This window comes from Aricia agestis, chromosome 2 (genome assembly GCF_905147365.1).
Source record: "Aricia agestis chromosome 2, ilAriAges1.1, whole genome shotgun sequence".
Taxonomy (NCBI): Eukaryota; Metazoa; Arthropoda; class Insecta; order Lepidoptera; family Lycaenidae; genus Aricia; species Aricia agestis.
The window spans coordinates 1,184,015-1,199,927 of NC_056407.1; the positions used below are offsets into that span (position 1 = coordinate 1,184,015).

Genomic DNA, 15,913 nt, shown 5'->3' on the forward strand with positions numbered 1-15,913 from the left:
AGTCGCCTAGTAGGCTAATAGCCTGTATCAGGCAAACAACGCTCTTCCATTTTTATACAAGCAAAAGTTATTACTATTTATACTAAGATTAAGAATAACATAATGAAAATAGTTACTTACACGCTCAGAAAGTTTAGAAAAATATTTAAACATAACATAATTAAAAAAAGTTACACACTCAGAAAGTTCAGAGAAGATTAGAAGATTTGATACAATAAAATATTAGTAAAATTTCTTATTAAAAATAGGATAGAGAGTTTGGTACAACTATATACATCAGTGTAATTTGTGTAATAATATATAGTATTGTTGTTGCTATGAATGAGTGGATGTGGAATGTGGATGATCGTGTGTGTGTATTATTTATTAATCTATTTAGTAAGATTTTAATTATTGTGTAAAGTTTATATTTTTAAATATTCTATTAATTTTTCGGTTTCTTCATAATTAAATGGTTTTAAGTATTCCTTGATCATGGTTTTTATATCTCTACTAACTTTATTTTTAATATTTAGTGCATGGTTTATTTTATTGTACACGATAATAGATATATTTGAAAACTGTCTCATTGCAAAGTCAGTTTTTATAATTGGTAGTTCCATAATGTTTCTCCTACTACGCCCAGTTTTAGGAATTATATTCACGGTTTGGTGTCGTCTTAAAATCAAAGATATAATATATAATTTCCTAACACTTAAGGCATTACTGATTTCATATAATTCATTAGTTGGTGTTCTTTTTTTCTTATAGTAAATAATTTTTAATAGAGACCTTTGTGCCCTTTCTAACTCTAGCATTTTGGTTTTGCTGGCACCTCCCCAGACAGGGATACAATAAGTAAGAACCGATTCAGCAAGGGCTATGTATATCTCCTGCAGAATATTACGCGGAGATTGAAGCATATTTGGGTCTGTATATGTAAGTTGTCTAAGGGTTTTAAAAATCCAATTTAGTTTACGAATCCTACCGGCCATTTGCTCAAGATGTGGGTGCCATGATAGTCGTTGGTCGACTATCACGCCTAGGTATTTAATTTTGTCAACTTTTTCGATTTTCGGACAGCTACAACCAGATGATGTAATATTGTGAAAATTTTGACAATTGTGTATGGTAAAATTATTAATGTCGGGTTGTTTACGATTTTGTACACTAAAACAAATATATTTAGTTTTTACTGTATTTAGTGTCAGCAAATTATGCGATAGCCAGTTGGCCACTTTCATCATTCCATGCTCAGCATTTTGTCTTAAGATGGTCCAATTTTTTCCAGAAAATACGATAGCCGTATCATCAGCATAGGCTATGATATTAGCATTCTTTATATTTAATTTACATAGGTCGTTTATATAGATGAGGAATAATGTTGGCCCTAGCACACTTCCCTGAGGGACCCCATATGTGACATTACTGTCCTCACTGATATGCTGGCAAATTTTAACCCTCTGCATTCTTCCAGATAAATATGATGTAAAAAGGGTAAGAGCAGTACCTCTGATCCCAATATTTTCTAGCTTTTGAATTAGAATAGGAATAGACACGGTGTCGAAAGCTTTTTTTAGATCTAAGAATACTGCCATGCATTTTTGGCCCTTATCAATCTGTTCTGTTACTGTTTGGCTAAGTGACAGCACTGCATCCTCTGTTGATCGACCGCGCATAAATCCAAATTGTGAGGAGGAAATCAAATTATATTTATTTAGAAAACTTAGAAGTCTAGCATTAAGTAGTCTCTCTAGTATTTTAGAGATAGCTGGCAGGACAGATATTGGCCTGTAATTGCCAACGTCAGATCTGTCCCCACTTTTAAATACTGGGGTGATTATGGATCTCTTTAGAAGATCCGGGAATACACCACTCTAGAAGCAGATATTTGCAAGATGAGTAAGAATTGGAGCTAATTCATTTTTGGCCAGTTTTAGAAAATTTATCGGAATGTTATCCCAACCTGATGCGCTATCAGATTTTAAATTATTTATGATTGTTTTAACTTCGCTTACATCAGCTTCCAGTAGGGCAAAAGAGTTTATAATTGATGTCGTAGTGTTATGATAAGTATTAATATTATTTAGAGAGGGGTTACACTGTATATTTTGAGCTAGTTCTTTACCAATATTTGAAAAATAATTGTTGATAAAGTTTATAGATTCAGTGGGATTATTTTTAATATTAATTAGTTCATTATTATCAGAATCAGATTTTTTGCTACTATATGTAATATTTTTTATATTCTTCCATAAGATTTTATTGTTATTAATATTTTTAGTTAGTAATTCACTTTCATATTGGCGCTTTAGCTTTTTTATTAAATTATTACAGTGATTTCTATAGCGTATATAAGTAATTTTTAATATTTCATTGTGTTCGTTCTTTTTTAGTTGTAACTGTAATTTATTTCTGTGTTTTATACACCTTAGGATACCGGGGGTGACCCAAGGTTTTAAAGTAATTTTAGATTTAGGGATCTTAACAGTTTCTGTATTATCTTTTAATGTATCCATTAATATAGATATAAGATGATTAGTCATTAAGTTAGGATCAGTATAGGTTAATAATTGGGTGAGATTTTTTTGTTTCAGACTGTTTAATGCATTCTCAAAATAGACCTTGCTTCTTATTCTAATACCCCCTTATTAATAAACGTTGTATAAGCTTTGAATAGTTACACGATGTTTTGTCTTCTACAATCCAATTAAAAATGTCACTTGTGTGACAGGAACAAAACACTGCATAACTATTCTAAGCTTATACAATGTTTATTAATAAGGGGGATAGTGTTCAATTTTGGCTTTAGTTTTTCAAGACAGAGAAGAGTGGTATAATGGTCAGTAACCGAGGTTTGTAAAATAGCAATATGTGCTGTGGTTTTATTCTTATTTATTTTCAGCATAAAGTGATCTAAGCTGCTTTTTCCTCTAGTAGGTATAGTATGTCCTGCAAGTATACCATACGCAGAAAGAGAATTTAGATAGTAGGATTTATTTTTATGATCCTGAGTTTGTTCAGTTTGAGTTGATGAAATATTTATATTTATGTCCCCCGTTATTATAATATCCTTATTTAAATTAAGAGTGTCTATGTGGGAACATAGCACATTAACAAAGTTATCTGTATTACTATTGGATGGCGATCGGTAGATGCAAAATATGACAATGTTAAAAACATCAATCTGAAGGCACGATGCTTGGTATAGTTTGATTTCTTTTACCATAGCTGATATAGATTTTTTTATATATACCACGACACCGTCGTTTTGGTTTATATGATGAGTGGTTGAAAAAGAGTTGTAATTATCAAGTTGGGGAATTAATTTATTAGAGTTTAACCTGCATTCAGTAAGTACCAGAATATCGGGGGAAAATGACAGAGATGATAGAGTTAGAAGAAAACTGTCCAGATTACAATAGATGGAACGAATATTCTGAGTGACTACAGTAATATCATGTGTGCTAACAGTCAAGTAGTTATGCAATTCGTCACAATTACATTCAATATTACGTGCAATATTTAGATTGTCGATGTCGTTAAGATTACGTAGTCGTTCACCCATTATCTGGATTTTTAGAGTTTAAGAAGTTCCCAAATGACGTGATAATAGTAAAAAGTGCGTGCATGTTTCTCATATTATGTTTCATTTTGATTATAATTATTTTTATTTTAATACTTCTATAAAAAAGTATTATCAGATTTTTAGCAATAATTAACATAAGATTGACATGATTAACAACTTTACACTGAAATTTTAGTTGCGGTGTTATCGTGTAGGATTGTAGAGTATAATATGTGTGTAAAATTTGGAGTTTGATAGTAATAAATACAATATTTAAAATACATTTTGAGCAAAGTGCTGATGTTAGCAATATTAGAGTACATGACAATAGTATAAGTATTATAAGAATAGAAACTAGGCAGAGTCATTTCTCTTGGTCCTGAAACGTACTTGAAAGTAGCTTGTGGATCTGGCTCTCATTAAAGATTTGAATTACAGGTGATTGCTCATTTTCTCTAATGTATATTTTGCCATAAGCAGTCCAGCAAAATTTATACTTGCTTGTCTTTGTTAGATCTCGGGCTAGGAAATATAATCTTGAAGCTTTAGGTGTTAAGTGTTCACATAAATATATCGGGTTATCCTCTTGTGTTTTGAGTCCAGTATGTTTAGTACTTAATTTATTGTTTTTATGTTTTATATTAAATGTTTTAGCGGATTTTAAAAATTTGTTTTTTAGTATAGTTGAGTTCATCTCTACTATAATTGGCGTGTTTTTTGTATGTCCAGCTTTTGGTTTTAATCTATAAATGTCGTTAATATCTGAATGTAAGATGTTGCATTCAATTGTTTTGGAAATATTAGAGGCTATGTCGACGAGACTTTGAGACTGTGAGAGAGAGGTGCTGCGGTAAGGAGGAACACTCGAGTTTACCCACTGGTTCCTTTTTTCTCCGCTACGCTGCTGGGCCACTGGACCCGCCTACGAGGGCGATATCTGCGGCAGCCCAATTAGCGGTGTCGGCTTGTGCAGACTCCTCCACTGCGAGCTATTAGCTGCTGAAACTTCCAGGGGAGTAGCACGACGCACCGGGCGCTCTTTTACCAAGCTACCCTTAACCATTATAATAAAGGTAGGTAGCAGGAATTTTGACTAATGGATCATGGCCATTTAAACCGAAAAAAAAACAAATGACATTGATTTTTTTTCTAATGATATTGACAAGTCGCGATCGCTGTCAGTGTCACTTCCGTCTACAAAAATTGCATTTTGTTTGTTCACGATCGTAATTTTAACTTATTTCAGAAATCAGAATATTCTTGAAAGTTCTTTTTGGGTGTGAAGTGTAAAGTTTAGTAAGTATTTGTTGTATTTACTTAATAATTATTTGCATGCTTTTGATTGGAAATACACATGATTAGGACCCACAAATCCGATGTTACAATAGAAAGTTTGCCGGTAGGACCAAGACAAGATGGATCTCCCATTTGCTGAGGAACAACTGGCGCAGCTGAAAATGTTTATCCAGGTCTGCAAGATGAAGCCGCAGATCATCCAACATCCGAAGCTGTCATTCTTTAAGGAATACTTGCTGTCACTTGGCGTCAATCTTCCCACCGCTACGTTCGAGCCGACCACCGAAAGGTTAGCAAAACAATGATAACCAAAATATTAATTCTAGACTGTTCTATTAAAACCGCTGGTAGGCATCGTTTTAGACTCGGCTTTGAGAAGATAATATAATATTATTATTATTGTACAATATCAATTGAGGAGCTGGCAAACAAAACCGGATTAGTCCACAAGAAAAAAAATTACACAGTGGTTAATAAACTACTATCAACTACTTCTACTAAGTACTACTGAACTAATCCGTTTTTGTTTGAGAATGGACTTTAAATCCTTATTAATTGAGTTTTATTGAAATAATTAACAGGAATTGACGCAGATGGGTCAAGAGAAGATGATTCGAAAAAAATATACTTTTGCACACGTCTGGTGGACCTGTCTGGTTTTGTTTGCCAGCTCCTAATTATTATTTTAAGCAAAAAAAAAGTTGAGCTTCATTGGTAGTAAAGCAGCAACACGATGGCCGAACATGTTTTCTATGAAATTGTCTGAATTATGTGATATTAAGCAAGAAACATTTTTCTGAACTGTTTAATTTGAAACTTTGTTACAAAATGCCTGCTTATGAAAGTCATTGTTACATGAAATCTTTATTTTTGTTTTTAAAAGAATTTAAACATAATTTATCATAATTTCCATTAACCAAGTACTTCAATTCCCACAATTGAATTTACAATTATTACAATTTATAAAATTCACAGCTAGAGATAACAATAATTATTACTGTGTACAGTTTAGTTTTTAGGGATCCTTACCCAAAGGGTAAAAACGGGACCCTATTACTAAAGGTTTGGCCTAAGCCTAAGTCTTTGATGTCTGTGGTAAGACAAACAGACATACTACCGATGTCTGTCTGTCTCCAGGCTGTATCTCAAGAATATATAAGACTATAGCCAGATTTCTGAAATTTTCACAGATTGTGAATACTGAAAACAAAATAAATTAAATATTTCCCATACAACAAACATTATTTTTTTGCTCGATATCAATAATGGCAATAGGTAGGTGCTTGAAATGTTCACAAAATACTCAGTTGTATTTATAATTGAATAATTAATAATAATTTTCAATAAAATAAATAATTAAGGGCCCCCCTTAATTATTCCCATACAAAAAACACATTTTTTACCTATTTTTGCCTTATAATGAATGAAATGAAATTAGTGCACGAGTCCAACTTGCACTTGGCTGATTTTTTAATGTGATATGCATGATAACATTTTCTGCTATTGCAGTGGAGACAACAAAAAAGAGACAAACAATGCGAGTGCTAACAACTCCGCGCCGGCTGATGATGATGAGGAATCTGAGCCAGAGTCAGATATTGAGCTCGATATGGATGGTTTGTATATTGTACACACTAGAAAATGTATTTATTGTGATACATTGAAAATATATGTTTTTTGATAGACAAAGATAGGCACTGCAAATGAGATATTGGCCATATGAATAATACATTTTTGAAAAGTAATCAATATTGTTTTACCATAATATATACTGAAATTGTAGAAAATAGTATCTTGGTACTTTAAGTAAGTATCAAGATATTTAATACTTACACGATATTTTCTACATTATCTTTTTATACTGTAATCAGCGAGATATGGCGGTAGCGGTCATTGACTCCCTGTCAAAAACTTGTCGTTTTCTATATAAACCGGGATTGACAGTGACGTGTCAGATGTTGTCCATCACGGCTTTGTATAAAAAATGACAAGTTTTTGACAGGGAGTTAATGACCGCTACCTCCATGTTTCGCCGAGTACAGTATAAACACTTTAATATTGTTGTAGGTGTCATAGAGAGTGACACATACTGTGATCAGGAGATGGGTGATGAGGACAAGGAAGTAACAGATGATGACCGTGAGAAGTCTGACGAGAAGAGATCTGAGGCTATGCGGGCTTTCTCCGAGCAACAGTTTGACGATGCCATTGCCTTCTATACTGAAGCCATCAAACTTAATCCCCAGAGTGCTCTGCTGTTCGCTAAAAGAGGACAGGTAATAATATTTTTGTAAATGTAACTTATACTAGGAAAAACTGAGGAGATGTTTTTATGCTGTTACTAATATATTCAGAAAAAAAATTATTGACATGACTGGACTGAGCTAACCATGATGTTAATTTATTGCTGTTTGCTTATGTTGTTAGATCTACATAATATTGTGAACGTGAACGTTATCCTCTGTTGTTTACGTTTTCTTATGTTTTTGGTATTTTTACTTAATGTCTTGTGTTTTCACATGTTTTTGTTATTAAATACCACAGAAATATAATATTATGTCTATGTTTTAACAAGGTGTTTACCAATCAGAGTACAATTTGACAAACTTACAACAATCAATGAACTTTGAACTTTGACCTTTCACCAATGAGTCATTTCAAAATTATTGCGAAAAAACTTACAATATCTGGGGTCTTAATACTTTTCTGGTAGCCTTATCAGCAACACAATACTAATTCGTGTTATCCATGTAATAATTGACAATTGAAATAGTGGGCTCAGGCCTGAGTCCTGTTCACCTTGCTTCCGGCTTCGCTCGCGTTAAGTATCAAAGTCTCAACCCAATCGGTTTAAAATTGACAAAGTTTTGTACAAACTTTTATTCCCTATTTTGTTCCTTTGGGGGTAAAATTGATCAAAATCCTTTCTTAGCGGATGCCTACGTCATAACACAGGAATTCCCAAAGTGTGCGCCGCGGCGCCCTGGTGGAAAGGCATGAGGGGCGCCATGAGCCGATCCTCCATCATTATTCAATAACCACAAATAAAAAATAAAATTATAATATGAATTATTCATTATAGGTGTTTATTTATGTATCTTTTAGTAATTACTATTATATACCTAAATAGAGTAGGGCGTCGCGCGCCGTCACAAAATATTGACTTGTAAGTGCGCCGCAGGCTGAAAAAGATTGGGAACCCCTGTCATATCATCCACCTGCATGCCTCAATCCGATCCGTCCAGTGGTTTGGGCTGTGCGTTATCCACGCACAGCCCAAATCACTATGTCAGTCAGTAAGTCGGTCACCTTAGAAGTTATATGTTGTTACGTGCTAGGGTTCGAGGATTTGGAGAGAAAGACCTGGTGACTCTCTTGAAGACTTTATTAACACTGCACTAAACACTAAGTCTAGGTCACACAAGCACACACTAGGTCACAACACTTAGCACTAAGTCCAAACACTAATCACTAGGTCCAATCACTAAGCACTATCACTGTCCTAGGTCGTAGCCAAGTCGCAGGTTTCACTGGTTCACTCACTATTGATCACTTGTTGTCGCCTCGAAGATCACTCAGATCGAACTGACTTGCCGGGCCTGCCTGCGGCTCTTTTTATATGGCGAGACGAATTTCAGAAAGTTCCCGATTCACGTAAACAAGTAAACAACCGTGGGAACTTTCTAGGAGGCTCGAGCATGTACCACAATAAAAGTAAACACGTAAACAAAATAAACCGGTAAACACGTAAACAAAATGTTGGACTTTTTTAGAAGGTTCGAGTATGTACTTGCGCACCTCATGCCATCTAGTATTGAGTAGGGGATTTATGTTGCCTGTGCTCCCTCGGTAAGTTTCGCTGGTTTGTCGCTAGATGGCACCACGTGTCCGTATACCATGTACCGTAACAATATATTTAGATAACAAAAGAGTTTATATTTTAAATGTGTGTACAAGGCATCTCCCTGGTCCGCTAGTATACCATTATTTAATACTTGAAATCCCCATTTCCAGGTGTTCCTGAAACAGAACAAGCTGCATGCGTGCATCAGGGACTGCACGCGCGCGCTCGAGCTGAACTGCGATAGCGCTGCCGCATACAAGTTCCGCGGGAGGGCTTACAGGTGCGTTTTATGTCTATACAATTATTTTGTTTGACTTGTGGTCACTGTGGTAAGCTTATAACACCCCAAATTTTTCGTTTGGGGCCTTTATTAGGCCCAAGAGCATTGCATTATTGAATTTAATAAATAAACTCGGAAACCCTAAATCAGTGGATCTTAACCGGTGGTCCATGGAGGTATTCCAAGTGGTCCGCGAAGCCATCCTAATAATACGTGAGAATTTAGAAGTTAGTAAAGAGTATGCAGTCACAAAAATCACATTAAAAGATCTGTAACTTTTAGATTTTTCCCAAATATAAAATGAGTAGATACTAATCATAAAGTTGTGCTTGTTTTCTTTATTAAACAACCCTTAATTTAGGTAAATCAACTTGGTGGTCCCCAGCAACACAAACATTTGGTAAAATGGTAACATGACTAAAAGGTTAAGAACCACTGCTCTAAATCTTGGCACGATTCACAGTGTTTTAAAAATCCCCAAAATCGGACATGACTAAGTTAATGCAATGAGTCGATGGCGTCTTATATTTCAAATGCAAGAGTAGAACTCCCGTGTGCGCATTTTACTTCGTTTTTGAGAAAATCAATTTTTAAATTAGTCATTTTTTGACTCTCTGAAAACGAAATTATTTTATTTAAATTAATTACGAGGGTTTGTAAACTTGCTACCCAGTTGATTAGATTGATCATTAAGGGACACAAATTTTGTACTTTATTTCATTTCTACAATTCAAGTAGTTCCTGAATTTTAATGTTTTTAAATATTTAGACTTTATTTTTTTTCTGCTTTCCTATATGATTTCCGCACCTTCTGTCAAAACTGAAAAATACTTTGGTATAGTGTTTAGACTACAATATTTTTATTTTTTTGTGAATCGCGTCTCATACCAGAGATTTACGAATTTCTAATTTTTATTCGCGCCTTAAAAAATTAAGAGCAAAGTTTCATCGAAGTGTTAAAAAAATATCATGTGTTAACATGTGGACAGCATTTTTGACGACCAGGGTGATGAAGAATAAAATATTTTATTATAATAATAATATCTATGGACGCTTCACACCACGTTAGTCTGGCCCTGTGGTAAGTACCTGATGGACTTGTGTTACAGGTACCAGACAACGGAAATATATTTAATACTTTTATACTATACATATATTTTGAGATTTTTATTATATGATACACATATTTAATACACATCCATGACCCAGGAACTTTGAAAACTTTTTGTATCGTCGGCGGGATTCGAACCCGCGACCCCCGGCTTGAGCTACCAACGCGCTCACCACTGAGCCACAGAGGTCGTCAAATTTATTATTTGACTGATAAATAATTGACTGATTATTTAAATTGTAAATGTTTTATTATTTGACTGATTATAAAAAAAAATATTTGATGAAACTTTGCTAATAAATTATTATTTAAGGCGCGAATAAAAATTAGAAATTCGTAAATCTCTGGTATGAGACGCGATTTACAAAAAATAAAAATATTGTAGTGTAAACACTATACCAAAGTATTTTTCAGTATTGACAGAAAGTGCGGAAATCATATAGGAAAGCAGAAAAAAAATAAAGTCTAAATATTTAAAATCATTAAAATCTCAGGAACTACTTAAATTGTAGGAATGAAATAAAGTACAAAATTTGTGTCTCTTAATGATCAATCTAATCAACTGGGTAGCAAGTTTACAAACCCTCGTAATTAATTTAAATAAAATAATTTCGTTTTCAGGGAGTCAAAAAAGACTAAGTAATTTAAAAATTGATTTTCTCAAAAACGAACTAAAATGCGCACACGGGTGTTCTACTCTTGCATTTGAAATATAAGACGCCATTGACTCATTGCATTTACTTAGTCATGTCCGATTTTGGGGATTTCTAAAACACTGTGCAATTGCCAGATATCTTGACATTCTAAAGTGCCAGAAAATCTCGCATAAAATCTTACATTTTATTGTGTCATCAGAATGACACAATAAAATCGTAAATATCAGAATTACCCAGAAGTAATTCTGATATTTACGATTACTTAACTGTATATCTCACTGAACCTATTTAAATGAAAATTGTATTAAATTTCGTCGCTGCAAAAACTCACATTCCCTTGACATTTCCTGTTGCGCTCACGAAATGGCGGGTAATAAATATTATGTAAATGTTTCAAATTTCAATACCACTTTGTGGGATGTTATCAGCGTAGAATTTGTAGTTTATATTAACTTTACCCTTAGCTAGCTATCTCTTTGCTTATTATTATGATAATAATATTATATCACTCGGTCGTACGGCGTTACTGTTTAATTTTTAACAAAAAAGTTTTTTCGGTTAGACCAGCGCAAGATCCCTAATCAAAATCTTTAAAAAAGAATGTTATTTTGATCCCTTTAGTATGTTCGTGTTGGTAAGTAAGTTCCCTTAAAAGTCTAGAGAAATCATGAAAAATTTATTTCAATTCTACTTCTTTTTTTCAGTGACCAGTCCAATGTCTTAAAAATTACAATTAATATTATTATTTTTATAGAAAGCCTACGTTAAGCGTTAAAGCCTACAAAAAAATTACGTATTGAGTTATGTTCTTTATATATGATAGAACAAGACTGCATTCAAAATTTAACAACAATAAAATTGTGGGTTAGGACACTAATGCTTAACAGCAACCATAATATAATAGTAACAAAAGAAGGATATAGTCGAAAAGTTCATAGACGGCCTCAATTGTAAATAAAAAAATCTTACAATTTCGTAAAACAATTCCCAGGCTGCTAGGCAAGTTCGAGGAGGCATCCCACGACTTGTGCGAGTCGCTGAAGATCGACTACGACGACCAGGCCAACGAGTGGCTGACGGAGGTCAAGCCCAACGCGGAAAAGCTTCGCCAGCACAGACTGCAGCAGCAGAGAAAGAAGGAGGAGAAGGAGGTATTTTATTTCGCCCATGGACACTCGCAGCATTGAAGAGCTGCAGGTGCGTTGCCGACCTTTTAAGAGGGAATACGCTCCATTCTTGAAGGCTTGCAGGTCGTATTGGTCCGAAAATACTGCCGGTCACAGTTCATTCCAGAGTTTTGTCAATCAATCATCATCAAAGAATAATATTCTAGGTCGAATCACCAATGGCAGGCGGTGAGTAAATATTGTGTAACTTGCTGCTTAATATTGACTTACCGATTGTCATCGCCAATCGCAATGAAATCAAGCTATACATAGGCGTTTAAGCAAGTAAAGCTTTGTATAAAATTTAAACAAAGTTAACTGTTTACTTCAGTTAACTATCTCACCCTCCTTTTGTATCGACAGTATATGGTATAGTCTGGTAGTAGGAATTGTTTCAAATTTACTCAGAAATCAAACAGTTTTTATTTCTGAATAGTTTTCCACCCTATGTTATCACTTCTCCATCATCTTTTCAGCACCGCGACAAAGTCCGTCGCGCACGCGCCGCTCAGGAGGCGCGAGAGAAGGCAGCGCGGGAGCAGGCGGCGGGGGGCATGCCGGGTGGTATGCCGGGCGGTATGCCAGGCGGGATGCCAGGTGGAATGCCAGGTATGGATTAAAGACATATTAAAAAACATAACCAAATTTTGTGTATTGCGAAAACACACCACTGACCACTCTCAAACAAAATTAGGTCACAAAGTATGTAAGTGTCGTTATCGCTTTCCTTGTGTGCCTCTTTTGCTAGCGCATTAAAATATTAATTACTATAATTGAATATGTGAGTGGAAGAAACAATTTAGTAACATTTAAAAAATTGCCGTTTTATTTTGCATAAATTGAGGCTTTAGGGCCAGAAAAAGGATTTGAAATAAAAAAAACTGTAGATTTTATGTGTAGTCAGATGATGAAGTAAGTAACTTACAAGGTTTGTTAAAATTATAAGGGAAAATGAGTAACTATTGTCCCTATGTTATAAAATGTTACTTATTTGGTTCATCCACTCACATCTTAAATTGTGTCAACGCAATAATAATATGCATCAGTAAAAGGCATGTAACGAGTTAGTGTGCAAAATTGCTGCATGCTTAAATTTTATTAAAAATATGAATAATAAAATATATCGTTACATTGAAACTACATAATAACTCACTTCTAGGTATGCCAGGTGGCATGCCAGGGATGCCAGGCGGTATGGACCTGGGCGCGATACTGTCGGACCCCGAAGTGCTCGCAGCCATGGAGGTAAGGAACTACTGATTTTATCAATTACTATAGTGTAAATAGACACAGAACTTGTGGTATGTCGTGTGTCGATATAAATTATAAAGATTAATTAAGATTAAATAAACAAATTTGTGTCAGAAATGTTATTACATTTTTAACAGAAGTCTAACCAATTTGGAAACAAAACTTGTTTGTTTGCGGATAAGTCTCGTTTATGAACCAATTTTGATGACTCTTTTTTTTGTTTGAAGTCGTTTTGATGTGATAATAATATGTTATATTGTTAGGATCCTGAGGTGATGGCGGCGTTCATGGATGTGTCGTCAAACCCAGCCAACCTGCTCAAGTACCAGAACAAGCCCAAGGTGCTCGCAGCTCTAGAGGTCTTCAAGAGGAAATTCAGTTTCGGTAAGTACTTTTAATTACTTATAAGACTTTCATACTATTTATAATAAGATTGACGCTGCGTTTGTCAAGCCACAGTCGTCAGTAAAATGTATTTTTAATTTTTATGCAGATTGCAGTGTGTGCTTCTCTCAGAAAAAAGACAAAGCTACTTTAGTCTCAACTCTCAAACAATACAAATCTAGATGAAGCCCGCCAAATATCGTTTATCGCGCGGGAACCTTACATTTTTATTCTTTATTTTTATTTATTTAGGAAACTTACAGCTTACTAACTAGTTTTATAATAACACAGGAAGGCCAATTGCAAGTTTTATTTATTTAGTTATTTTTCCGGGACATAAGATACTTATTATACCCATTCCCGGAACTCAAAGTATCTGCATAACAAACGGCAAAATTGGTTTAACGGTTTGGTCGTGAAGAGGTCACAGATAGAAACACTTTCGCTTTATTTTATAGCATTTATAATATTAGGCTGCCTTCACATTAAGTCGCGAGTCGCGCGGCTGCCGCTCTACTCGCGAGTCGCGACCTAATATGAAGGCAGCCTTAGTATGGATTCCTGTGGTATTTTAATTTGCGTGTGTACCTCGGGGAACAGTTGACAACATACTTCATATATTTTCTGCTTTTTTCTACTTTCAGCCGCCGGTGGAGCTCCGCCCCCCGCGGGCAACGCGCAGAAGCCACCCGCTGCCGACGATGTAGGCCTAGACTAAACATACACATTACACATCCGGTGTTTGGCTATTGAGACTGTACTTAGCACGGTTATTGCACATGTTATAGACCTATTTTGCAGCACGATGTCTGGTCTCTTGTATTGAACAAGAGTCTTATATTATTAAAATGAATATTTTTTATGTTCTAACAAGTAATTTTAATTTTAAGAACGACATATACAGACATGTACAGACCTAGTGAAACTTTAGAACGGCTTAAAATCTGAAGAGAAATGTTTTCTTGTGATGCTATCGTCGTAATTACTTTAATTTTGACTCTCATTGCGCCTAAAGACGTTTTAAAATGCTAAAGCTTAATTTCGAAGCTAAAACCAATGAGGGCTGTAACATGTTCAATAAACGTCGAAAATATATTTAGCATTATAATATCAGAGCAAAGAACAGTATTTAGGGCGAGGGTTCACTTGATATCATACAAATTATAATTTTTTTATTGCAACACAAATTATATTTTGTTTCAAGCGCATCATTTGTATAACAAGTCTATTTCTGACTTTCTGAAACTGTCCAAAAGACATTCATGTGTCGAGTGAGCTATAGCCCTTACAGAACTTGCTTTCCATCTTTAAATGTTGATACTTAAGAATGAAATAAAACTTTAAAAGCAATATATAAGTATAAAAAATATATATATTGCCTTAAATGTCCACGCTTGGAGGTAACTTACTTAATACTTTAACTTCTGCGTTACATTTATAAATAAAGAATTTTTGTTTATTTTTACACATTTTGTTATTTCTTAATGCAGTCAATTTAAAAACATTCTGGTAGCTTTAGATTGTGCTCAACTATCACTAAAATGTCTAGGCTCTAGTCAAAAATATAAATTGCACATAAAAATTGATACTGAAACCGAGTTCTATTGCTGCCGTGCCGTGCCGTGCCGCATCTCAAGGTTTTTATATCCTTCGTATTTATTCATTTTGATCGAATCTTTAGCGGGCTGTGGAGCAACACTCGCGGCGCGAATTGCGACCGCGATTTACGGGCGCTACGCGCCATGAACACGACGCGGATAAATACGGCCCTTTACACTCGCAATCTTTGCATTTACATTCGCGCATTTGAGTAAAATGGACGTTGAAGTCATTGTTGCTGCACTCTGACATAGTGTGCTTATCAAAATGTCGCAGGCCAAAAAACCGACACCGGACGGGGAAAGCCGCGAAGCGCGAACGCGAAGCCGCGAAACCCTCCACACTCGCGGGCTTTCGCGCCGCGAGTGTGGAGCCCGCATTAAAAAGTTTACTTTGGGCGGCTATGCTGCTACGTAAGTTTTGATTGTTGTTTATATCAATCAAAATGAGTTTAAACTGTATTCATCAACACCTATAAAATATTATCCGTAATGCGTTTCTTATGGTATCTGTTATATAATGGTAAAAATGGAATTGCGAATTTATTACAAACAAGATCGACATTGCAGAATATCTTTTTATTTTTATTTTCTTTTCAGTAAGCATTTAATTTTAAAATATTTTTTATATTCGTAATAGTAATATGTATTTTTTGTCAATTAGGTTGGCTAAAACCATTAATTGGTAATAAATTTATGTAAGGATTATGCTGTGTACATGCTTTTTAATCCTGCCATAGAAATATTGGTTTTACATTAGCATGAAGGGCCAAAGTTTGT

General features: G+C 34.8%; 1 protein-coding gene across 2 annotated transcripts; it reads left to right on the forward strand.

Annotated features, from left to right (window-relative positions):
• Positions 1–4,740: 4,740 nt before the first annotated feature.
• LOC121739747 (hsc70-interacting protein-like) lies at positions 4,741–15,461 on the forward strand. 2 transcript variants are annotated; one of them, XM_042132298.1, is made up of 10 exons: positions 4,741–4,843; positions 4,951–5,132; positions 6,353–6,459; positions 6,911–7,119; positions 8,858–8,967; positions 11,726–11,885; positions 12,377–12,511; positions 13,074–13,145; positions 13,415–13,535; positions 14,180–15,461. In XM_042132298.1, the coding sequence occupies exons 2-10, from the start codon at positions 4,963–4,965 to the stop codon at positions 14,251–14,253; spliced, it is 1,158 nt and encodes a 385-aa protein (XP_041988232.1). In that variant the 5' UTR covers positions 4,741–4,843; positions 4,951–4,962; the 3' UTR covers positions 14,254–15,461. The 2 variants fall into 2 exon arrangements, with proteins under 2 accessions (XP_041988232.1, XP_041988231.1); XM_042132297.1 differs by having other exon boundaries at positions 12,377–12,509; positions 13,060–13,145.
• The last annotated feature ends 452 nt before the right edge of the window (positions 15,462–15,913 follow it).

Excerpts from the sequence above, each read along its gene's own strand:
- LOC121739747 (XM_042132297.1), top strand. The coding sequence starts at position 4,963 with ATGGATCTCCCATTTGCTGAGGAACAACTGGCGCAGCTGAAAATGTTT. Across the intron at positions 7,120-8,857 it reads TGTTCGCTAAAAGAGGACAG|GTGTTCCTGAAACAGAACAA; the intron begins GTAATAATATTT and ends CCCCATTTCCAG. Across the intron at positions 12,510-13,059 it reads GATGCCAGGTGGAATGCCAG|GTATGCCAGGTGGCATGCCA; the intron begins GTATGGATTAAA and ends ACTCACTTCTAG.